Source organism: Ursus maritimus, unplaced genomic scaffold (genome assembly GCF_017311325.1).
Source record: "Ursus maritimus isolate PB19 unplaced genomic scaffold, ASM1731132v1 scaffold_4, whole genome shotgun sequence".
In the NCBI taxonomy this organism is placed as follows: Eukaryota; Metazoa; Chordata; class Mammalia; order Carnivora; family Ursidae; genus Ursus; species Ursus maritimus.
Window position 1 is genome coordinate 39,372,358 of NW_024426552.1, and position 25,057 is coordinate 39,397,414.

Below are 25,057 nucleotides of genomic sequence, written 5' to 3' on the forward strand. Positions count from 1 at the left end.
ACACTATACACTATATATTGTAGAACATATATGATCACAGTTTTTGTAGTGGAATATTTGCCACATTTATTTTGTTTATAGATGTCTTTAAGTCAGGATTGAATTAGAGTTTAGTCTATTCTCAAATATTCTTTTGGAGTGTAGCTTTTATTTAAAAAATATTAATATTTCAAAACATGCTAAAACATACTATAAAATAAAAGAACAGGTTTCATCTAAAAATAGAGCAATACCATGCTTCTGGATTTGTTTCAAACCCATTAATCCTGTAACCAAGGGGGAATTTCCAATTGAAATTTCTATGGGTAACTAGTAGATCAGTGTTCTACCAAAACTGACATGAAAATCAGTCCTTACTTTCTTGCAGAGGTAGTATGGTATATTGACACTAATATAGGACAGAGCATAAAACCTGAATCTTGGTTGGTCTAGTTGGACCCTTATTAGCATTGTGACATTGGATATTTTTATCTCCAGATGTCAATTTCTTTACTTGTAAAGAAAGTCTCAAGGTCTCTTTACGTGGTAAATGGATTATTCCAGGCTCTGTATCCATGGAATCCACTGATTTTTTTCTGCTCAATTATAAAATGTTTTTTAAAAAATTACAATTACTGCCTCAACTTCTTCTCTTCTATACCCTCCTTAATTCCACAAAGTTTTGGAAAAACCTCTGCTACCTATAAAACAAAAAAAAAAAACATTTTTATAAGTCACCAAGTCAGCAATATCCTTCTGTTTTCTGGTTTATTCTTCTTAGACCATATGTTTTTTACTCTATTCTTCATATTAAATTAAAAAAAATCTTGAAATTCTCTCTTGTCTGCTGTCTCTGACTTGTTTTTTTCCTATTCCAATCCTACCTCTATAAATGCTCCTTTTCCAGCAGTATTTACTATACTTAACTTAAAAACCTTTTTGTGATGTGGAGATGATTTCAATATAGATGCTTTGAAAGAGCAATTTTTATAAACGTTCCATTTCTTTCATCAGCTCATCTTTCTCTTCTTAACCTCTAAATACAAAGCATTTCAAATACGGTCTCTAAAATTCCTTTTTTTCTTTTTTAATCATCGTAACCATTCCCAAAGCTCTAATTATGCAACTTCAAAATCTGAATTTCTACCCTTATACCCCGTTAGTTCCCCCTGACCTCTAGATGACCTTTCTAACCTTTGAAAAAGTCTTTGTGTTTCACATTGACATAACAAACTTGGCTTATATTAAACAAAACTGATCCTCTTCTTCCTATAACTTTTCCTACCTCTATTGCTGCCTCTGTCTGCTAATGACATTATTTTTAAGTCACCAACACAGATCAGTGGAAAATAAGAAAGGATTAGTAAGGGAAGAGTTGTGAGTTTGAGTCCAGGTTCCATCGTTTAACAGCTGTCCAATTTGGGGCAAGTGGTTGAATCTCTTACTAAGCTTTCCTTTGTCTCCTTTGTAGAATTAGTTGATCATAGCACCTGCTGCATAGGGCTTTTGAAAGGATAAAATGATGCATTTCTGAGAAAGCCTGTTACTAGTAACATCCTCATAAAATGGTCAGTATGATTATCAAATGTTAGCTTTAAAACCTCAGAGTCAAAAAAATAAAATAAAATAAAACCTCAGAGTCAAGCCAAATATCTATCAATTGCCAAGTCATAGTCCTACTCCTGAAATATTAGTCTCTTTCAAAAATTAACCCATTCATTTTCTCATTCAATGAATGGATGATGTGGATACCTGTCAGGCGCTGGAAATCAATAATGAGCAAAATGGCCAAACTTCCTTCACTCTCCCTTAACTAACCACAATAACTCTCGAATTCTTCTCCCTCCACTCCTCCTCCAAACCATCCGAAATGCTCTTGCCAAAGTGATGTCCCTAAATCTGATCTTTGTTTGAATCTCTTGAATGATGAGAAAAGCCTCAGTTACATTCCAAACCATTGACAAGATCATCTGCCACTCCTCCAATTTTCTACTATTCTCTGTAGAGCTGCCAGATTGAGGCTCTGCAATGTAAGTCTTGTTGGTTCTCTGCTCAGGTCCCAGGATTAGACCTTAGTTCCTCCAACTTTCCCACTCTGCCCCTGCTATATTCTTTCCGTCCCTCTTCCTAGGACATACCACATACTCCTCAGGGCCTGCTACTTCTTTTTCCTTTGCCATGAATGCTCTTTCCTGATGCATCCATACTTCTTTACTCAAATATTTCCTCAGTGAAGTCTTCCTCTGCCATGAGCCATCCTTTCAGGGTTTTATTTAAACATCTCCTTTCTGGTGAGGTCTTTCTGGGCTGTTGGTTTTAAAATCTCCCCCCCCCATCCCCCTGCCATACAACTGTCTCCTTGCTTCCTTTATTTTTTCTTAAAACATACCACTACATAAGAACACAAATTTTATTCTTTATCTTGTTTGGTTTTTATTTGTTTCTTAGCCTCTCTTCCACTAGAATGTAAGCTCCTGGAGGAGAGAAATTTCAGATCATTTTTGCTTGCTGCTATAATTCTAACACCTAATGGAATCCCTAGTGTATAGGGGGTGCTTAGTAAGTAAATGCTCAATTAATCAAGGAAGCTTCATCTCTCACTTAAGCAGCTTCAGGATGACCAAACTCAGTTGGTATTTTTGTGTTTGTATGAGTTTTTCCATACTGTTTCCTGTGCTTGGAATGTGTTTTTTTTTCCCCCTCTTTCTCCATCATCACCTGTTTTTACAAGTCAAAATTCCACTCATGTTTAAATTTCTTGCTTAATGCCACCTCCTAGCTGCTGTTGTCTTTCTCTGGTTTCACACTGGTTGTTGCCATTCTTTGATGGATAGATCACATTCTCCACCCTCCTCTAATGTCCCACACCCAATCTATCATCAAGTCCTTTGGCTCTACTACCAAAATATTTCCAGAGTTTGATCTATCCTCCACCAGTAACATCCTGTCCTCTGTCACCTGAGCTATTATAATAACCTCCTAACGATCTCATTTCTTAGACCTTTTCTCCTCACAGTTCATTTCCTACACAGCAACCTTTAACCTTTTTAATACATGAGTCAGACCATGTCACTCTTGTGGCCAAACCCTTTACTGAATTCTCATTCTCTCTCACATGGTCAATGAGGACCTAAATGCACTTATATTCAACTACCTCTCTGATCTGATATTTCATCACTTCATGCCTGGATCGCTCCATTTCAGCCACAATGGCTTCTGTGTTCTGCCTAGATTTTAACAACATCCTCAGTCTCATAGTCAATAGAGTTTGTGCTCTCAGCCTGCGATGCTTTATCAGCAGATATTCTCTTGGCCTGGCTTCTCCCTTCATTCAAGTGACTGCAAAAATGAGACCTTATTCCCAGTTACCCCATTGAAAATATCATTTTAATCAACTCACCGTGTCCTCTTAACCTATTTTTATCTCAGTTTTTCTTTGTAATGAGCGTCACCACTACACCTATTGTGTGTGTTCCTGTGTGTGTGCGCTTACTCTTTGTTTTCTTTCAAGTAGAGCATAAGCTTTATGAAAACGCCGTGTCTTCCTTATTATGTTTTTCACGAAGAAGAGGTCCCCAGGGCATAGAAGAATACCTGACCTATAGTGAGTTTCTGTGGAATAAATGAATGACTGTCTAATGTTAGACTTACAGACACATATTTCTGTTTTTCAAAATGTAAGATTTTCAAGGGCAGGAAACCATGACTTTTGCATCTTTATCATAATGGTAATACCAGAAAACAATTTTGTCATATGTAAGTGCTTGATATGTATTTGTTTTATGTAGTTAGTAGGTAAGAACTATGTAAGCACTTATTAACTATCAATATCATCTATTAAGCAACTGAAAAATCCTATGTGCAACTATTATTATCTCCATGTAGACATGAGATAATTGATACAACACACGGACTAGTATGGAATAAAAACATAATAACAATATATATTTTTATTTATTAAATTATAAAATATGAATGGGGCACTTGGGTGGCTCGGTAAGTTAAGCATCTGACTCTTGGTTTCGGCTCAAGTCATGATTGGCAGGGTTGTGAGATCGAGCCCCATGTCTGGCTCTGTGCTCAGAGGGGGGTGGGCTTAAGATTCTCTCTGCCTCTGTCTCTACCCCTCCCCTCTGAAAATAAATAAATAAATCTTAAAAAATTATAGCATATGACTGTTAATATGTTATGTAGATAGATTATATTTAAAAAAAGAATAGTGAAAGGAATTGGAGGGCAATGTCTAATAAAATTACAGAACTATATATAGTACCTGGTAAAGTGTGGAATATTATTGGCAAAACTTTCACTCCACATAGAATATCAAATTTATCATAGATAAAAGACAGCAGACTCATTTATAATAAAAATATGATGTAGTCCAATATTCAGTTAACTTTTGTCATTTATTATATTTATTGAATTTCAAAACAATGAAACAACTACACTTGTCACAATCATGACGATCTTAAATGAATTTGAAGAAATACTAGACTAGTTAAAAAAAAAAGAAAGGGAGACAAGGAAAGCTTGAGTTTAAAAAGTATTTGCATTATTTTATAAAGAAAATTATAAGAAAAAAAAATCTGTGTATTCTAATGACATTTTCTGTTAACTTTCTCTCAGCAAGAGAGAGAGAGAAAACAGAAGTGAGGTGGGGGCAGAGGGAGAAGGAGAAGCAGGTTCCCCACTGACAAGGAGCCCAATGGGGGGCTAGATCCCAGGACCCTGGGATCATGACCTGAGCTGAAGGCAGCTGCCTAATCGACTGAGGCACCCACATACCCCAATTTAGCTTTGGCAGAGTAATAAAATTTGTTTACTGCTTCCTGGGTGTTCTTCCATCTCCAGAGTTTACTATTATTTTTTTTTCCATTTTATAGTTGTGTAAATTAAATCATAGTCTGTTGAATCTCCTATTAATTAGCAGAGCTAGGTTTCTAATCCGGGGTCCATTTGTCCAAAGAGTTTAGACTTTTAATCTGGGTTCCCCAGGATACTCAATGGAGAAAGGATTAAAATGTTCCTGTGAAGTAGGGTGGGGCCCCCCCCCCCCCCCACCGTGGAAAGAACTGAAGAAGTCTGCAGCTTTAAAATCATTGCTGTAAAGCAGCTTACATTTCAGGGAATTGCTCTCAAGAATTACACTTATTGTGTTAAAAATAAACTTAGTTATCTGAAGATCTATGAAACTTAGCATATGTTCCACAGTGACATGAGTTAATTTCATTTCCGTCACTGTGAGTGCTCCACAGGTATATTGTAAATTGCTATGAATTACTGTGGCTGTGACCCATTATCATAGCAGGAAATTACATGAATCTCACAACTGATATGAAATGTACTGCTGTCACTGCTATGCATTAATTTCTAAGTAGTTGGCCATTTGTAATAATTCTGTAAATGTCCATCTTAGCACAGTTTTCAGTCTAGACAAGTTAAGCCAATGTGCATGGAATTTCCCCCCATTATTTCCAAGCAGTTATACTGAATTCTAAAATTACCTTTCTTTGGACAATTTCATATTGAACATTTTCCCAAGAATTGGAAACATGATAGTTTCAATGTCCTACTCCCTAATATTCAAGGGAAATTTATTTCATAAAGAGTAAAGTCATTTGGATATGTATGAATAGGAACACAGAATGAGAAAATCTCTGATAAATATAAACAATTTTTCCAAGTTTTATGGAATGGATAAATGATTTATTAAATTATGTGTTAACCGCATTGACTTCTTTACTGAGATAAGTTTTAGATAGTGGTATACTTCATGGTTATTGTCCTAAGAATAACATATTTGCAATTATGTTTCTTTTACATTATAAATAGAAATATTTCACTTTTAAAACCACACCTCTATAGGGCAAATTACGTTTTCTTGTATTTCCTTTGATATTGACCTTTATCCCCTTGCAGAAAAAATAAATTCAAATAGCACATTTAATTGAAAACTGTTGACAATGGTGAATTTATATAAATTTCCCCATGGTATATTTTATATTTTAGTACATCATATCTGTTGCAAGTCAATTCCTCTGGCTAGAAATTCACTCTTTTTTGGTAGACCTTTAAGCATTTTGATGCGTTTTTGAAAGTTTTTCCAATCCCACCCCACCATCTCCCAGACTTTAAGATTCTTTTTCTTCATCTTCCAAAATTTTGTCACCATCTGTTCCAAAAATCTTTTTTCTCTGTTTATAGAATTTTAATAGACCAAGTTTTAAATATTAAAAATAAAAAAGAAGCATGATACAGATTATACTTCCATCATGTTTTATATATTTTCTGAGAGTGATTTTTTCTTTTTTTTAATTTAAATTCAATTAGTCAAGAATCTTTATCATAACTTTACAGACACATAGTTTTTAGAAATTCACTTCCTGCTTCTTTTTAAAAAAATGCAAAAATTCTTATAAACGTGGAATCGGTTTTATATTTACTCAGTAGGGCCACTCTTTGAGACATAACTATACAAAATATTGATTTTTTTTAAAGATTTTATTTATTTATTTGACAGAGATAGAGACAGCCAGCGCGAGAGAGAACACAAGCAGGGGGAGTGGGAGAGGAAGAAGCAGGCTCATAGCAGAGGAGCCTGATGTGGGGCTCGATCCCAGATCGCCAGGATCACGCCCTGAGCCGAAGGCAGACGCTTAACCGCTGTGCCACCCAGGCGCCCCTGATTTTTAAAATTCAATGCATTATGTATCCAAAAGCATACTCCTGTGCTTTGTTAGTTATGTAATTTAATATTAGGCACATTACGTGATATTTAATTTTAGTAAATTTAGTAAATTGGCTACTTGATTTTAGGCACAGGGTTAGATGTTTGAGAGGGGAAGATGAGCCAAACCAGAGACTGTGTAAAGGAGAAAGAATAAGAATAAAGAAATAAGTGACTATGTCTTTTTTTTTTTTTTTAAGATTTTATTCATTTATTTGAGAGAGAGAGAGACCATGAGCACAAGCTGGGGGGAGTGGCAGAAGGAGAGGGAGAGAGAAACAGACTCCCCTCTGAGAAGGGAGCCCCACGCCAGGCTCTTTCCCAAGACACAGGGATCATGACCTGAGCCCAAGGCAGATGCTTAACTGACTGAGCCACCTGGGTGCCCCATAAGTGACTATGTCTTTATAAAATGAAAGTTGATATAACAATGAATATAACATAAGGACAATATATTTCTTAAGTACAGGTACCTTGTCTCCTCTAAATTATTGATATAGAACTTGGCACACAGTAGTTATTCAATACGTATAAATTAAATGTTCTTGAAAGGAGATATGTAGAATCTAATGAGAACACTGTTTCATAAGAGAAAATTTAAAATAAATGTATTTATTTATGTGCATGTTCCATGATATTTTTTCTGTCCATTCTTGCAGTATTTCAGTAGAAACAGGAATCTTTCTGAGATATTTTTTAGGCATCAAAAAGTTCTAATATAATGAGCTGTCTTACTCTCTGCATTTGTGGGTGTATCCTGCATACATTCATAAGAAACACTTATATCCTTTTATAATCTTTTGGGAAATGTTCAGTGTACATTCATTCAATAGAGGTCATCTTTTTAAGGCCACTCTTCTTGATTTTGCAGTGGTCTTTCTAAAGCCCTCTCCTTTTCCCTGGAGAATCAACCCTCAGTCCAGAGCTGACCATGTGCCTCTCTTCAGTGGTTTCTCACTGTAGCAAATGAAAACCAGGCATGCCAGGTGATGTTTCCACGTCGGCCCTGACCCCTCTGCTATAAGTAACTGCCCACAGACCACCGCTCAGTGCCCTGTGTTCTATCCTAACTGGAATCTAGTTCCTTGAACAGGTTCTGTTCCCACACATGATATATATCTATATATCTATATATCTATATATCTATATATCTATATATCTATATATCTATATATCTATATCTATATCTATCTATCTATCTATCTATATATATATATATATATATATCTGGCACCATTTTTCCACCTGTAGAAGTTCTATCTTTATTATCTGTCCATCTCTTCTTCCTTAATGTTTTCCCACAATTTCCTTCCAGTGGAAATGCTTCCTTTCTCCACAGCTCTTTGCAGTACCTTGAAGAGCAAGCGTATCATCCTTTGCCTTATGTGACACTTTGCCTCTCTCTCCAGCATCAACTTCTGGATAGCAAAATTCACATGTTACTTATCTTTTTACTACCCACAGTTTCTAATCTAAGCTTTACATAGAAATATTTAATAAGTGCATGTAGAATTTAATGAAACTACTATGAGAGAGGCATCTTAGAATATCGAAATCACCACAGAAAATCATGGTAGGAAACTACCAAACTATAGCAAACTATAAAAAAAGTAACATGTCTAAAACCAGTTTTCTGGCCTTCATGCCGGGAGAAATATGTGCTTGAAGGTAACCCTCCCACACACACTGTTTACATCTTTTTGTAATGCACATGCTTTGCATTTACCACCAGATGTGAAATAGAAGAACACTATGTTGAGATTTACTTTATTTGTTATAATAGAATCTTACAAATCTTTGTGGGAGGTAGAAGATGAGGTTATTCAGGTGAGCTTCTATAAGGCATGTCTGGGACTTGGCAAATCCAAAATCTTCAAACAGATGGGATGAGGGCTGAGGAAAAGGCCATTCTACAGAGAAGGAGAAGTGCTATCTAGAAACTTTAGACAAAGTTTCTGAGGAGATTCACAAGTCTTGGAAGCTGGTATTGGAGTATGTAGCCAAGTCAAGTAGATATCAGAGAAAAATAATCCAGTTGGCAGGTTCATATAACATTGGTTCTCAATCTTAGGGGTATGTTAGAATAGCCTAGGCAATTTAAAAAGAATTAGTTTGGATAGATGCCCATGAAACAGTATTTTTAAACAGGTCCTTGACTAATGTTTAGCTGGAAATAAGAACGATTGATGTAGGGAATTAGACAGACTGTGTGGTCAGAAATATGGCACACTCGTCCACAGGTGCAAAGATGTGGCAACTGCCCTGAGATCTCAGCACAGTACCACTGACTCCCAGCTGGAAGGAAAATGACTAAAATCAAATCATGGAATGGAGGAGCAGGGGACACTCTGGTTCTTGTCTCAGTCCAGAGGTTTAAGGAACTGAGAATTACTGAGAATGAGGATGGAACCATTTGTGAGTGTGAGACACTGGCTAAAGAAAGTAAGGACAGAGGATCCAAGGTAGACCCAGATAGGGGACCCAAGAACCACCACCCCCAAAAGCTTTCTGAAGGCACTGCCGTTAACAGGCTGCAGCTTATTACAACTACAGAAAGTAACATGGTGCATCCAATGTTCCTGAGAATTCTGCACAGGGCTCTTATATCGCCCTGGTTCTAACTCTTTGTCTCACTCTCTGAAATCTTTTGTTGGCTTTCCTTATTAATAATCTCTGGCTTTTCACTCCTTTCTTGATTTTTCAATCCTTGTCAGTATACTTGACCCAAGTGGGATGTTGTCCTCTCCATTTAAATAAGGCAATTCTAATTTGATGATAATCAACTTTCTGCCGAATACTTAGGGGTTAAAGTGGCTGGGGGCGTGGATTGTAGTCATTTTAGGAAGATTGTCGGCCATATCGCCCCAGGCAAGCCCCTTTTGGGCATTTCTATTCTTAGACTCTAACCACACCTTGTTACCTGATACTGGCTTTCCAACATCAAATCCCCTTCTCTCTCTTCAATCCCTGGTTACAAATGTAGTTCTCTGATTTGACCAAAAATCAACATCAACAGCAAGAAAATTAAGGAAAAAAAAATGTATTCCTCATTTGTTTCAACTGTTTTATCTTATTCTACCTTTTCATGTAATACTATTAGAAATATATATCTGTGTCTGTATGTATGTGTGCTTTTCAGACCAGATTGGGCTAAAAACCTATGAGTAAATGGAAATATAATGATTTTTGTAGATATAGCTGTGCCTGACACTTGATGGTGACATTCTTACTCTAAGGGATTATGCATCTCCAGCTTTAAAATGCTGATGCATGTTAAATGTTCAGATATTTCTAGGATGAACACTGAATTTTGAAATAGCTATGTGTGTGTACAGATGGGAATAAACCTGGGAGTAAGAAACATGAGTGGAGAAAGAATAATATGAATCAATTTAATATCACATACAATTATTGAGTGCAAGATTAGTCATCATTAGCATCATTATCACATTGCAAAGTGCAGAATTATATGTTTCTTATTAGCCATTGAAATGCAAATGTAATGTTGTAAACACAAGAATATCAGTGATCATTTTCTTTTTATTGTCATCTGTAAATTTCTGAGAAATTGGCTTTAAATTTTATAAGGTAAATCATGGGAAGTTCTTTTTCTTACTTTTCAAGTATTTCCCAAACTATGTTAGCCTATGCACTAAACATATTACAGGTTCTCCTCTCTTAAAGAAAATGTAAACATTTTCCTCCATACTCCCTTTAAGCAAGTAGCTAAAAAATGTATCCAAGAGAGTAATTAATATAGAGTATAAATCCTTAATTACTATAATTAAGATTTATCAGAATGATGGTTATTAGGTTAAATGTTGATCAATTATTAAAAATATGCTTTCCTCTCAAAATACATGTTTCACTCAGTGACAAGGAACTGTTCTATCTAGAAAAATACAAATTGTCTCTTTTGTATCCTACCCTGTGTTTTGATAGTGGGGAGGTTCATTGTGTTTATGCTTCTGGGAATAAGTTTCAGAATGACCTTTTTAGAGAAGGAAGTCTGGATACATGATTTTCTTATGGTTGTAATAATTTGGAAAAAAAAAAAAAAAAACAACGAAGAACTCAGCTCCGGGCTTTGTGGTCTAATAATAAAAGCTCAGAGTAAGAATGTGGGAATTAGGAATTGTTGATTTGGGGGAATTTAACCTTTAGAAAAAAATTTGAGTTCTTCCTAGTTCTGTATCCCCTTCTGCTGAAGAAAACCCCTTGCTGAGATTTTTTTTTTTTTAATTAGGAAAATGAAGGGAAATATGCTTTCTTTGTACCGCCTGATTCTATATGTCACCAAGTCTATATGACACCCATTTTTCTTTTTCCAAGTTTTCCTTGGGACAATTACTATGGCAATATAGTATTTCTAATAATTTATGAACATCACACATTAGGTCTTAGAGTAGGAAGAAAGGGTAAACATGGACATTCTTTAAGTTTCTAAAGTGTAAACATTACAGCCATAGCTTTAATTAATGATTTCTGTTGTTGCTGCTGCTGTTGAGAAAATGCTCACTTAGGGATTTTATTTCTACTGTCTTTAGTCCCCAGCAAATGCTAGGGCTTGGAACTTGCTGTTTTTGCAAGTGGACTGAGATGGCAAACCACCATCACTTAACAGGCAATTTGGTCTTCATTACAGATTAATGAAGTGATAATTGTTCTTTGCAACCTTTTATGTGCAAAGCATGCTGGTGCTGTTTGCATTATCTTCTTGCAATTTCTACCTCTGCATTCAAGGACTTGTGATAGCTTGCCAAATTAACATTGAGAGGAAAAATGTTAAACTACAGTGAGATCTCTATAATTAAAATCATATTTTATATCAAATGATGAAAATCTCTATATGGTCATTACCTCTCTTTGATGTCTAGTAAAATACTATTCATAGCAGAATATATTTACAACCAGTTCATCAGTTGAAGTACAAACTCATATCTATTCTGTTAAAAAAAAAAAGACAAAAAGCCCCCCAAAAAACCTTGACCTAAAAAGTTTTAAGTCACTTAATTTATTTTTAAATAATGATATCCATGATCTAATTTTCTGTAAAATGTCTATGTAAAGCATTTATTCTATGGAGTCTTTTCCTAGTTCTATCATAGTTCTTTACAATGCTATTATAGAACCAATGTAAATAGATTCTACATAATACTGAGTTTTTAACATCAGAGTTTTTTGAAGTTCCAACTCTGTTCACTCTTTATATTCTTCTGATATTAAACATGTAAATGAATTTTACTTTGACTGTGACTTTACTATTAAAGGCAACTCAGTGTAAAATCATCAGAACTGAGAATTATATGTACACCTTTTCTCTTAAGAGATCCTTGTATAATACATTCATAGAGTGCATGTTTGAAAATGGTGTATTAGTGGATATTAAAAGTACCGGGTGGGCATTTTCTTTTCTTATATTAAGATATATTTTGTATATCATGTCTAGGGTTTTCTAAAACAGTCTAAATTTATTCCTTTGTTGGACTTTTGGTATGACAGTGAAGTCAAGCCAATTTCGCTTCCAGGAAATGGGTGCCTCTCTTATATTCTAGACCTTGAATGATTAAGATTATTAACATAACTAGTGCTTTTTACTATTTGCTTTTGTTTTGTTTTTAGGTTGGTAGAGAGCAAGGGAGAATAAAAGTTTTTAAACTGTTTATCATATAGGTGGGGTCTGCAAATTGGATTTGATAATTCAAACATCTTAATGTAAATAATTGTTTTTCTAATGTTGTTAAAGGCCAATAAATGCTATATTTCTTCCTTGTTGTTACCATCAATTAAATAAATTAATATTTTATCTAGTGCTGTGACTGGAAGTTATGGATTGGAATTCCTGTGTGTTTTAATATATAAAAATAGAAAAATGTTCATATATTTTAAATGCCATCGATTTAGTCAAGTATTGAAAACTTGCCATTCCTGATGAAAATAATTAACTCTCTTAATGGAGAAAAGAATTTAGAATGTATTTCTAATGGGTTTCACAAGGATTTTATTTATATATTTATTTACAAAATTAAAATATATTCTGTTGTAAGAAATTTATATTTGTACTCCCTTGAATGATTGCTACACATATTATGAGAAAAATGATAATTTTTATACATCTCTCAAAAGATGAAATTGTGTGCTGCATATTATGGAGGTTATGAAGAGGTCCAAAATGTAGCAAATGCAGATGAAACAAAATTAAACTAATCTTAACATGCATCATGGATTAAAATTATAAATGCATAAGGCATTTAATAAAGGTTATATAGTACATATGGGAGGGGAGAAAAAAAAGAGAGAGGGAAACTATAAGAGACTCTTAAAGATAGAGAATAAACTGAGGGTTGATGAGGGGGAGGTAGGGTTGGGGATGGGTTAGATGGGTGATGGGGAGTAAGGAGGGTACTTGTGATGAGCTCTGGGTGTTGTACATAAATGATGAATCACTGAATTCTACTTCTGAAACCAATATTGAACTTTATGTTAACTAACTAGAATTTAAATAAAAATTGGGGGAAAAAACCCGCAAAAGTTATATAGTACAGAATGTTTCTTAAGAATGGCACGGGTATGGAAGGTTTCAACAAGAAAAGAGCACGGTCAAGTTGGGGTTATACCATAAACAAAAGAAGATCTAACATGGCTTTTGACAACAGTAAAAAAGTTCACACTGACAAGGACATAGTATTTGAAATATGTAATTCACTAATCTCCATTCAGACTTTTAGAAAAACATAAATATATTCTGGAATTGGTTTTTGGAAGAATGCCAATACCAAACTAAAGAGTTTGAAGTTATTTGTATAGACAATGGGCAGTCTAGAAGGCTTTGAATTCAAGTATGACATGACAAAAGATAGGTTTTCCTGGCAACATAAGGCAAAATTTGGCATGGCAAAAGAAGTGTAGACACAGGTATAATAGTTAGAAACAGAAGGTATAATAGTTGCAGAATTATAAGTACCACCACAAAGAACATGATGCCAGCTTAAAAGCTTCCCAGAACCCATTCTAAGGATCACAGAAAGCAGTGCTTCACTGTCCTAAAAAGTCTTGAAACTTTAAGTGTTTTTGCATTGAAAAAAATGTTGGGATAACCTTAACCGCTGTAATAACAAAAACCCAAATAGCCACTTATTTCTTGCTTGTGTAAAATTCAATGTGAGTAAAAGATATTAAGAATTGAATTGTTCACTACATTTACATCTTCTGTTTTCTGTGTGTAACTATTCGGTTTTTATTCTGTTGGCAGGGGGAGGGATGTTTGTATTTTTACTTCAAATTTTCTTTCATAGTTCGACATATATTCCTTGAAGTGACTGAGTATGTTAAAAAATGTCATGCATGGAGATATGTGGTAAGGATATCATTTAGATTCTCCTTATTTTGCCAGATTTTGATTTTACTAAATTCTGGACCAAATTGGGAAAAGATGAATAAAAATTTATTTTAGGCAGCAGTATTTTTCATTCTCTTTTTAAATAACAAACAAATAAAACACAATCAAAACCATATGTACAAAAAACCATTTCATAGTGTTATTTGAGATAACTGATTTGAGGTTTTGATGCTGGAATATTTGTCTAGGTAGAATCAATTGCTAAGCAACTTTTTTCCTGAATATCCCACAAACCACAATACAATTCAAATGTATTCATCAAAATTATAAATTATTCAGCATCAATGAACTCGGAGAACCTTGCAAATAATGAACCTACTTATAAGAATGTTATGGAGTTGCTCCATGTCATGATCTTTAATGAGTAACACTGAAGTTTCTCTCTAATAATTGTGTATATCCTGTGATTTCATTAACACCGTCATCTTGCATTCATTATTCTTTATTATTCTTCATTCATTAATTCTGCCTCTCATTTTCTTCTTCTTTGATTCTTCAGTGGGAAGAGATCAGTGGTGTTGATGAACATTACACACCCATCAGGACTTACCAGGTGTGCAATGTCATGGATCATAGTCAAAATAATTGGCTGAGGACAAACTGGGTCCCCAGGAACTCAGCTCAGAAGATCTACGTGGAGCTCAAGTTCACTCTACGGGACTGCAATAGCATTCCATTGGTTTTGGGAACTTGCAAGGAGACTTTCAATTTGTACTACATGGAGTCTGATGATGATCATGGGGTCAAATTTCGAGAACATCAGTTTACGAAGATTGACACCATTGCGGCTGATGAAAGTTTCACCCAAATGGATCTTGGGGATCGTATTCTGAAACTCAACACTGAGGTTAGAGAAGTAGGTCCTGTCAACAAAAAGGGATTTTATTTGGCATTTCAAGATGTCGGCGCTTGTGTTGCCTTGGTGTCTGTGAGAGTGTACTTCAAAAAGTGCCCATTTACGGTGAAGAATCTGGCAATGTTTCCAGACACAGTACCCATGGATTCCCAATCCCTGGTGGAGGTTAGAGGATCTTGTGTTAACAATTCTAAGGAGGAAGATCCTCCCAGGATGTACTGCAGTACAGAAGGCGAATGGCTTGTACCCATTGGCAAGTGCTCGTGTGATGCTGGCTATGAAGAAAGAGGTTTTATGTGCCAAGGTAAGTCTTCTCTATTTTCCTTAGAGTGGTATTGCTCACCTGTGAGTTTATTTTCATTGAGTAACTGAAAGAAATGAACCCAGCCTGAAGTCACTTGGCAGAAAAACATGCCTCAAACCGAACAGAGTCTATTTATAGACCAACTTTATCTCACTTCATGTGCTGATCCACAGTTTGTTGTAGAAATATTAACAGTTTTTGACTGTGTGGTGCTGGCCTGTACCCCATGAGAGGTGTTACATATGCTATTTTTAAGTTTTGTCTGCTATTTAATGACTCTGGTATTGTAACTCTAGATCAACTGAAAGAAAAAAAAAATTGGCCTCTTTTATGTAGAGGGAAGAAACATCATTGGCACTCAGGTAATCTAATTCTAACAGAATTAGATACTGTGTTGACTATGTGTTTTTCTATCTCAGGGTGGTACGTACTTCACTGTTATAAAATACAGTCTTTGGTGATGTCTGTGCATCAAATACGTGTTTACTTACAATGCATTAGTGCTTTAATAAAAACGATGTTATTTTAAAATCCAGGGTTGATACCTTGGTGTTTGAAATATAGAGAGGTAATTTTAATATATATATATATATTGTTTCATGGTTTGGCCCTTTAGGCTGCCCAGGAGAATATCTGTACCACACCTTAGGTTGGAATGCATATTTTATCCTTAATATAGTAGCAAAGAATCTGAATACTGTCACCAAGTTGATTTTTATTAAAATGCTCTTTGCACTTGAAGTAAAATTAACTAAAAATAATCTTTTTTTCATATAAAATTTGATATATCAGATGAAAACTTCCACCTAATCCCCAAATTTGTTAATTTTGCATTAGACAAGGTTTAAGAACACACTGAAATTATTATTAAAATTTAAAATGTATAAATACATAGGAGAATTTAGCTACTTAGTCCTGGGAATCTAGTTTGTTTTAATATCTTTGTTTGCTGTTACATTCTGAAAAAGAAATTGAATTTCGTATTCTCTTTGTAGCCATTCACTACATCTCAAACCATGCAGAAGAAATGAATATACTTTATACATAAATTAACCTTTCTAACAGTGTGAATGGAAAATAGCTTTTTGGTTTGACGATAGACATAATCTATAGAAAAAAGCTTAATGAGAGCAAAAGCTACACTCTAGCCTCATACTTCTCCATGTTATTTAGATCCTTGGCAAGCACCATCAGAAATATCATTGCTAAGTATGGTTTTGAAAGTTCTAAAATCGAAACAACATAGTAGATACTACTCCTTATATACATGAGGGGAGAGAAATCTCAATAGTTTTTATAATCCACTTTAAATCATATTTTGTCTCTATGGTATTCTTTGTGACATAGGATATTTGTGAAAATTATTATTTTTTTAAATATATATTTTTTTAATCAGAGAGAGACAGAGCACACAAACAGGGGGAGTGGCAGGCAGAGGGAGAAGCAGGCTCCCCACTGAGCAAAGAGCCCGATGTGGGACTCGATCCCAGGACCGTAGGATCATGATCTTAGTCGAACGTAACCGCTTAACCAGCTGAACCACTCAGGCATCCCTGTGAAAATTATTTTAAATAAAATAATAATGGCCTAACTCAGGAGGAATTTCAAAATTGTCCAGTCTCTCTAATTTGGTCTCTATGGAACCAGTCTCTGATATCCATACCAGGAGAGAAATAGATATGTTTCCTTCTTAATAATATGTATGAATTTATGCAGAACTATCTCATAAAATATGACATTGGGCAAGAAACTTAATCATTAGATGTTTGGATTTTAAATAATTTTCGTATGTTTTAAAATCTTATTGAAAGTTACAAGAAATAGAAAAATAAGTATCAGTAAGGCAAATAGAATCACATAAAAGTATTAGTAGAAGTAAAGCATACAAACTTATTTTATATGCTGTCTTGAGGACAAACTCGTAGAAGAATAAAAGAGTCACAAAGTTGTAATTCAGCAAGTTCACAATGAATCAGAATTGCTTTATTTTTAACCTCATTCTAATTTACTGAACTACTTTTTAAAGTAACTATTATGTTATTCAATTATATTCCAAGTTTACTCCTAGAGATAAGGATATTTATTTATTTATTTATTTATTTATTTATTTATTTAGTGAGAGAGAGCATGCACAAGGTGGGGGTAGGGACAGATGGAGAGGGAGAGAGAAAGAATAATAAGTAGGTTCCATGTTCATTATGGAGCTTGTCATGGGGCTTGATCCCACAACCCCAGCACTGTGACCAAAGCCAAAATCAAGAGTAGGACATTCAACTGACTCAGCCACTTAGGTTCCCCTACAGATAAGGATTTATGTGAAAGTTTTATAACCTTGAATCTTGTTTATTACGTTGAAGGATGTCAACAGCACCTTTTTGATATAGTAATGCTTTATCATCACAGACTTTCTCAGCATTTAAAAATACTAGTTTCAGAATGAGATACATATATATAAATAGCAAATTATTTTAAGACAAAGATCTTAAAGTTAAGTCAACAAAAATAATTGTAGTAGACTTGGAGATGGTCCACAAAAATGAGATGTGATTGTAATTTAAAGGGGGGATGATTTTTTTAGTGATGTAATTTAAAGGTGAAACATTTTTTTATATCTTGACATTTGCCGATATTTCCAGGTGACTTTTGGTTTCCTTTCTTTTCACAATCACAAAGTCTTTGTGTATTCGGATTATTAGACAATGTGTAGAGGTATTCTACTTTCTTCTGATTTATATATTTAACAAATACTTGTTTAAATATATTAGTTTGGCATTACTGTACTATGTCTTAAAAATCCAATACTCAACCAATTAATTCTGTATTTGGTTCTTGGATGTAATTTTGCTGTTGCTGTCGGTGATGATGCTGGTGTTTCTTGTGGTGGCTATGGTTTCCTTTTTTTGTTTTTAATTTTTCAGTTAGCTTTCTAGTAAGCTTGTAGGCTGGTCTGAATAGCGTGCTATGACTCTCACAAGTCAACATTTTAGCAGCAGTGCTTCTGTTCAGGCTCAGAGAGGAACAGTAATCCTCAGAAAAGAAGCAGATGAAAAGAGAGCTAAACAAACTTCATGTATTTCATGAGATCAGTTTTGTTTTTTTAAATTTTTTCCAAATAATATTGTGTAATCTTTTTTACAAAAGATGGGACAACACCTTGACGTACCCACTACAGGGAACACACATGTAGCTAGATTTTAAACATCTCAGGACAATTTTATAACAGAATGAGCAGCAACCATAGGTTTTCAGTTTCCTAACACAAAAGAAAACAAGACTCATTGACCTTATTTAAAAGAATATTTAATGAGTGCCTATTTCACTCTAAGCATTGTATCAGAACTCACCTTTTCTTTTAATGTCATTACTTACTAGATACCAGTGTGTTTATTTGCTAAGTCATGTCTACAAACTATCTTATTTATTCCCCCAAATAACCTATAGGTACCTATTATTATTATCTAAATTTAAAAAAAATGAGAACAAAGCTTTCACAGGTTAAATATGTTGCCTTAGTTTCTTTAATGAGTGAGTGTTGGATTGGAGTTCTGAAACCAGGCAGTCTGATTCCAAAGGCTCCCATCTTAACCTCAATCCACACTGCTTCCCTGTGATTTAGTCCAGTGGTGACAGATACCAAGAAACCCCGTAAGGACACAAATTCTCCTGGAGTTAAGAGTACTGTACATTGAAAGAAGAGTAGGACCACAGTGAGTTGGCATAAAGTAACCAAGAATCTGTTAATATAAGGTTTAATATAATTCAGTTTATTTCCCACATCTTTGTTTCTAGAATTTTTAGAAAGAAGAGTTACCTGCAAAAATATAATATTTTGGGAAGACTAAGCCTAGCCTGAGCGATATCTAATAAAATATGGATATATATAGATTACTAAACATCTTAGATATATAAAAAGAAAGTCTATCAAATTTAATTCAATAAGTGTTTTTGACCATCTGCACTAGACACAGGGGAAACATGGATGGATTATATCTACCTTACAGGTAAATATGTGAAAGACAAATACATAATGAAAGACAAATACATAAATGAATAATTTTAATGCAAGACAGACCAATCAGTCTTGTACCAGGGGTACAAAGGACTTTGGCAATGTAGGGGAAGGAGAGATTAATTTTGAGTATTTCCAAATTCCTAATGGAATTTGTTCATTAATGATGAGAAGCCTTTGCATTGACAGATTTGGATCATCACTGTTTGGACTAAGGAAAAGAGGCTAACTATCTTACATAGCTTACTCATTCCAGAAGATAAAGTTTATAATTTATTTATTGAACCATTATCTTAAAATCTCAAAATGGGTAGAAGTCCCATTAGAGTTTTGTGTTCTGACCTTATTCCACAAGGAGGCTTTATAAAGGAGCTAAATTTCATAATCAGGTCATTTGTTCTGACTTTAGTAATGAAATATTCTGAACTATTTATTCTACTGTAGATGGATTGGGATAGTTAAAGTTTGGTTAAGTAAATGCTGAAAATATGACAATATCCATTTGATAGTAAAAAATATTGATAAAGACATTTTACTATAAAAAAATCACCAATCAATTTCAGAACTACAATTAAAACCAAAGGTATCTTTGTAAACAGGACCAGAATTCTAACCATAGCATTACATTTTTCTTTTATATAATGCAAACTTTCACAACAATACACTTTTCCTGAAATGAAGTCGTGGAAAATATCTTTTGAGCATTTATTCAATTATTCAACAATTATTGAGTCTGTAATATGTACCAAATCCTGTGTTGCACACTAAAAAAGACAAAGATGAACATTATCCCTGTTAAATTAGTTTGGTTCATAGTTCAAAAATCTGTGGGTGTGTTGGGGGGGGTAAATAGTTTGGACTTTGTTTTTAAAGAAACATTGATCTTTAACTGAATTATTAAACAGAGCTCAGTTAATGACAGCTTAAACTAAAAATAAGTTATTAGTGTTAATGAGGAAGGAGGCATTGGTGTGGGAGGATATAAGTGATAGGAAATTAAAATTTTCTACAATAAGATGCTGTATGTTCCTGGTCTTCTTTACTCTGCTAAGAAAGAATGAACACGGGAAAGCTAAGAATAGAAAGTGGTGCACCTTTCTCCTTTAAGGATTGGTTAGAGGGAGAAAATAAGAAAAGAGTGAAAGAAGTATTGGTAGAATTGCATGCCGTGCAAACTGCAAGTGCAGAAAAAGGGAGAATGCTTACTATAATAAGTTTGGTAAAATAGAAATGCACATAAAAAATAACTACACATGCTAAAACTGATAAAGAGTAATGTAACAATTAATAAGAAAAGTAAGAAATCATGAATGAGACTTCATTTTTCTGGTAGTTTCTGTAATATATAATTTTAAAATATGGCTTTAGGTTAAATAGGTTTTCTTTCATTTTAATGATAGAGGAAGAAATCATGGTATCTCTTTTAATTTACTGTATGTGGCTTAAGCATTTAGGCCATGTTTCTGGTCTCTGGGTGAACTGGCTGGATGTGGTCAAATTGCAGGTTGAGTTGTTTTTAGAGGATTTGATAAACCTCTTTTAAAACGGTAACATTAAATATTAAAATTATAAACCTTAATCATCTGCTGTTTTCAATCATTAACATTCAAAATATACTTGATTTATTTCGCTAGGGAAATCATTTGTATTTCTTACGTCCCAGCACAATTCTTTAAACTTTTTAAGATTGGAGATGTGAAGAAATTTTGCATTAATGCCAAGAGAACCTTGTGAAATTTATTATTATATTTTCAGTCCTGGCTAATGAATTATGCTATCTGCCTTGATTTAGTTAGGAGAGAAAAAATGAGAATGCTAATGGATTTTTATATAGTCAATTAATTACATTTGAGGCAGATACCAGGACATTACTATAAATATTCCTGCTCCTACAAACTTTGTTTAGACTTAATGTACCAAGTACCTTATTAATGTCACTGAAGAATCTCTTGCTCTGTGTTTTATCTCTTTGCATTCATTGTGGAATGCAAACTTTGTTCCTTGTTTTTGTACATTAGCAGCTTACTAGAAAAGTGTGTTTGATGTGATGTATGAAGACAGCTAGACTTTTTGATGATTATTGATAATTATGTTTGTTTCACCTAGGACTTGGGATATGAGTTCTTATTCTCCATTCATTCCTCTGTCAATTCAGAAACTCTCAAAGAAGCTGTCAAGTTTTCAACAACAAAAGGATTTGGAGATTCTGATTACTCTGACAGAGGAGGTAGAGAAAATCGAAAATCTCATTCGAAGTTTCTCACCTACTACTGAGTCTGTTTGCACCTTCTGGAACTGCAAGGAGTTCAAATGGTTTAATGAATTCAAAAGCATTTCTTTCCGGGGCACGTGGGGCCTCAGTAGGTTAAGCATCTGACTCCTGATCTCGGCTCAGGTCTTGATCTTCAGGTCCTGAGTTTGAGCCCAGCACTGGGCTCCACGCTGGGTGCTGGGCGGTAAGCTTAGTTATAAGTAAACAAACAAACAAACAAACAAAGAAGCATTTCTGTCCAGTTTTCAGACTGGAAGTTACTTGAAGGAAGGGGCCACATTTTGTCCTTTTTTAGGAACATCATGCCTAGAACTAGCAGAGTATAATTAAGTTTTCAGTTAGATACTTACTGAATGAATACTTACTGAATGAACTATTCCAACCACGCATTCTTAGAATGTAACTTCTAGAGAGAACATGCTTTACGCTATTTATCTTTGGATCTACTAGGTCTTTCAGACACGTAACGATGTTCATTTCATCTAATTTGAAATGAGCACATTTGACTGTTAGGTCACATACAGTTCCAACAAGTTAAGACTAGATCGACCTAACTATCTTGATACTAATTAATGAATTAGTACTTTATCTCACCTATTCATTAATTAGTATCTGGTACCTGAGAGAATACCTTTTCTCTTTTATGAATTTATGATGAATATTGTTTTTCTGACTTGCAAAAAATCAATTGACTATCATACCTATAATAAAGCAAAGTTCAAACTATTTATATAGATGCTGAAATAATTTTTGTTTTACACGCCTAGTACTCATTGACTTATCCTTTAATTACTGCACTGAAATTACTCATCTTTTAATTATTGCACTGAAGTTTCTTACCTTGAATTATGAAAAACTTATTTGTTTTCCCAGAATTTAAAATGATAACCCTCCATTCCCACTTTGCCGTGAACAGTTGTACACCCTTGACTTTTCAAACCAATGCGTTTATTTTAATAAAAAAATATGCCACTGAAAAGTAATAATGCACATAACTCTCAAGTAAACAGATACATTTGACAGCTTTATAATAGTTATAAAACTCTTGATTTATACAAGTGTCTGTGTCTTCTCACCAATTTGTATAAGTTCTGGTCCCATTAACACCATGCAGAACTCTTCCCCCCCCCCCCATTTGCCCTCAAATTTCAGTTTGCATTTAATTGTTTTATTTAGCAAAAGGCTCTTGTCACTGACAAATGTTTGAGTGCTTGGACTCAAGAGCACCAGAAATGCTGCTTATCAATTGTGTGGCTAAACAGTTTGAACCTCAGTTTCTTCCTCCATAAAAGTGTATTTGAACATCATCATTATTGCATTATTGTTAGTCATCGGCGTCATTGGAATGTGTAATCTTCCTTGCTTTCTTGTTTCATCTGTGTTAAGACAGATGGGATAAACCCGTCCATTCAACAGCCTCTCTCTAACCTTAAACCTTACGGCTTAAGGATACCTTAAGGGGGAGAAAAGATCTTTAATGAATGTATTTATTCATTATTTATTCATTGGTTGTCGTTTTCCTTTCCTGAGGAGACTTCATTTTTATTTTCATTAAGCTTCTAGGCTATTCAATCATAGGTGATATTTCCTCCACTCTCCTCTTGTTAGCTTTTATTTTTCTTCTTCTTAACATCAGTCACTCTTGATTTTTCCCATCTGGTATTTGACTTCGTCTCTTATTCCTTCTAGCATTTTTTTCCCCCTGCTGATTATTCAAAAACAGCCTTGAAGTTAGAGATGGACATTTTTATTATTGTAGATCCAGAAAAGCTTTTATGTTTTAACTGATTTAAGAAAATATAGTTTAGGAACAAGCAAACAACAACAATAGCAAAATAAAATAAAAATTCTACATTTCAAAAATGTTAAACCCAGAAGTTTTTCACTGTGTTATGTCCTAACGTTTCATTGTATAAAAGACTAGCTTAGGTAATGGGGGAGGTTATAACAATAAATAATGTTCTTGCCTAGAAGGAATCACGTGAATCAAAAAAACATAATCAAGTAAGTAAAAATATTTGTCAAAATATTTTACTTGACTCTGTGTAGAACTAACCATATCTATTTGATTTATTTTGGGTATTTATTATGTATATTTAAGAATCACCCGAATATTAAAAAAAAGAAAAAAGCAGTGAAGAAAACAGTATAAATTGTATGAAGTAACTGCCAAATGTGTTTACATGAATTACTATATGATATTACTGGAAACTTTCAATCAAATTATGTCAATGTACCATCTAAACAGTAATTAAATAAAAAGTCCTTTAAAATATGAAAAAGAGAGGAAAAACAAGAGAGTGTATTTGGCTTGTGAGTTACTTAAGTATTGTAGTTCATTTCTGAGTCTGTATAAAAACAAACAGTATAAATTTAAAGCATGGATTTTTGCATATTTAAGATACTAAAAAGAAATGTGAGTTCTTTGTTCTGTACAAACACCAAACAGATTATTTTGAGCAATCAGAGACAATTCAATTGCAAACATATTAGAAGAGATATGACTGTCATTAATTCTAAGGAGTAGAATGAATTCATGTCTAACGATTGGAATAACTCATAATTAATAAGTACAAGTTAGGTGATCATCAATGAAACCACTATAAAAGACCTTAAAAATCACAGGCAGTGTTTCTAGAAATGTTAGTAACAGTCTAACACAGGATTACAACTAAATGAGAATTACAGCCTGTTAGTAAAATGTGGGTTATTTTACCTAATACAGGCTAACTTTAGTTATATAATCTTGTCAATTCCATTGTTCAAAGAGGGAAAAATAATAAGACATTTGTTCTTTAAATATGTCTTTTTCTAGTCTTTGTCTTGAGCTGGAGGGCCATTTTATAGGTCAGTATTAAGATATTTTCCCAAGGTTCTAACCCACTTCACAATCATCCCTTGTCAAATAGCCATAGAGTATTTGCTTTTAGGATATCATTCTTTTTTTCTCTTACTATGCTAAAATCTGTGAACTTTCAGATACTTTGGTCTAGTGTTTCAAAGGTGGAAATAATTATTTAGGCAACACCTGTATGCCAAATATATAGTCTTTGGGGAACACAAATAATTTCCTCATTGGAGTAGTTTGAGAACCTGTCTGTGGAAAAATGAGGATTGTGCTTCCCAATACAGTATTTACTATGAGAATCTAAGACATGGGAAAAAAAATAATTTCAATTGCAGAAAGTAAAATAGCTCTAATTTTACTTGAAAGAAGTTGTTTTTGTCATCACATTTTCAGTCTCATTTTTAGAAGAAGATCAGGACACTTTTGTATACCACTCACTAAATATCTGTTAAATGCAAACCCATCTGAAAAGTGATTATAATTTTCCGAGGAAAAGACATATCTAAGCCCATTTCTCTGTGAGAGGTGGAATATTAATTATTTTGAATATATAAAATTAGAGTTATTTAGCATCTTAATATGTATGACCTTGTTGGATAGCTCGTGGATCTGACATCATAATATACCATCAAGTAGCTGAGCTCTGAAGGAGCTCTTGAAATT

General features: G+C 34.0%; 1 protein-coding gene across 1 annotated transcript in view; it reads left to right on the forward strand.

The window, feature by feature from the left end:
* The window catches only part of EPHA3 (EPH receptor A3), a 351,034-nt gene that overhangs the window by 84,651 nt on the left and 241,326 nt on the right, over positions 1–25,057 (forward strand). Inside the window, exon 3 of the mRNA XM_008704448.2 lies at positions 14,605–15,265. Coding sequence (XP_008702670.1) covers positions 14,605–15,265 — 661 coding nt within the window. The remainder of the gene's footprint in view (positions 1–14,604; positions 15,266–25,057) is intronic.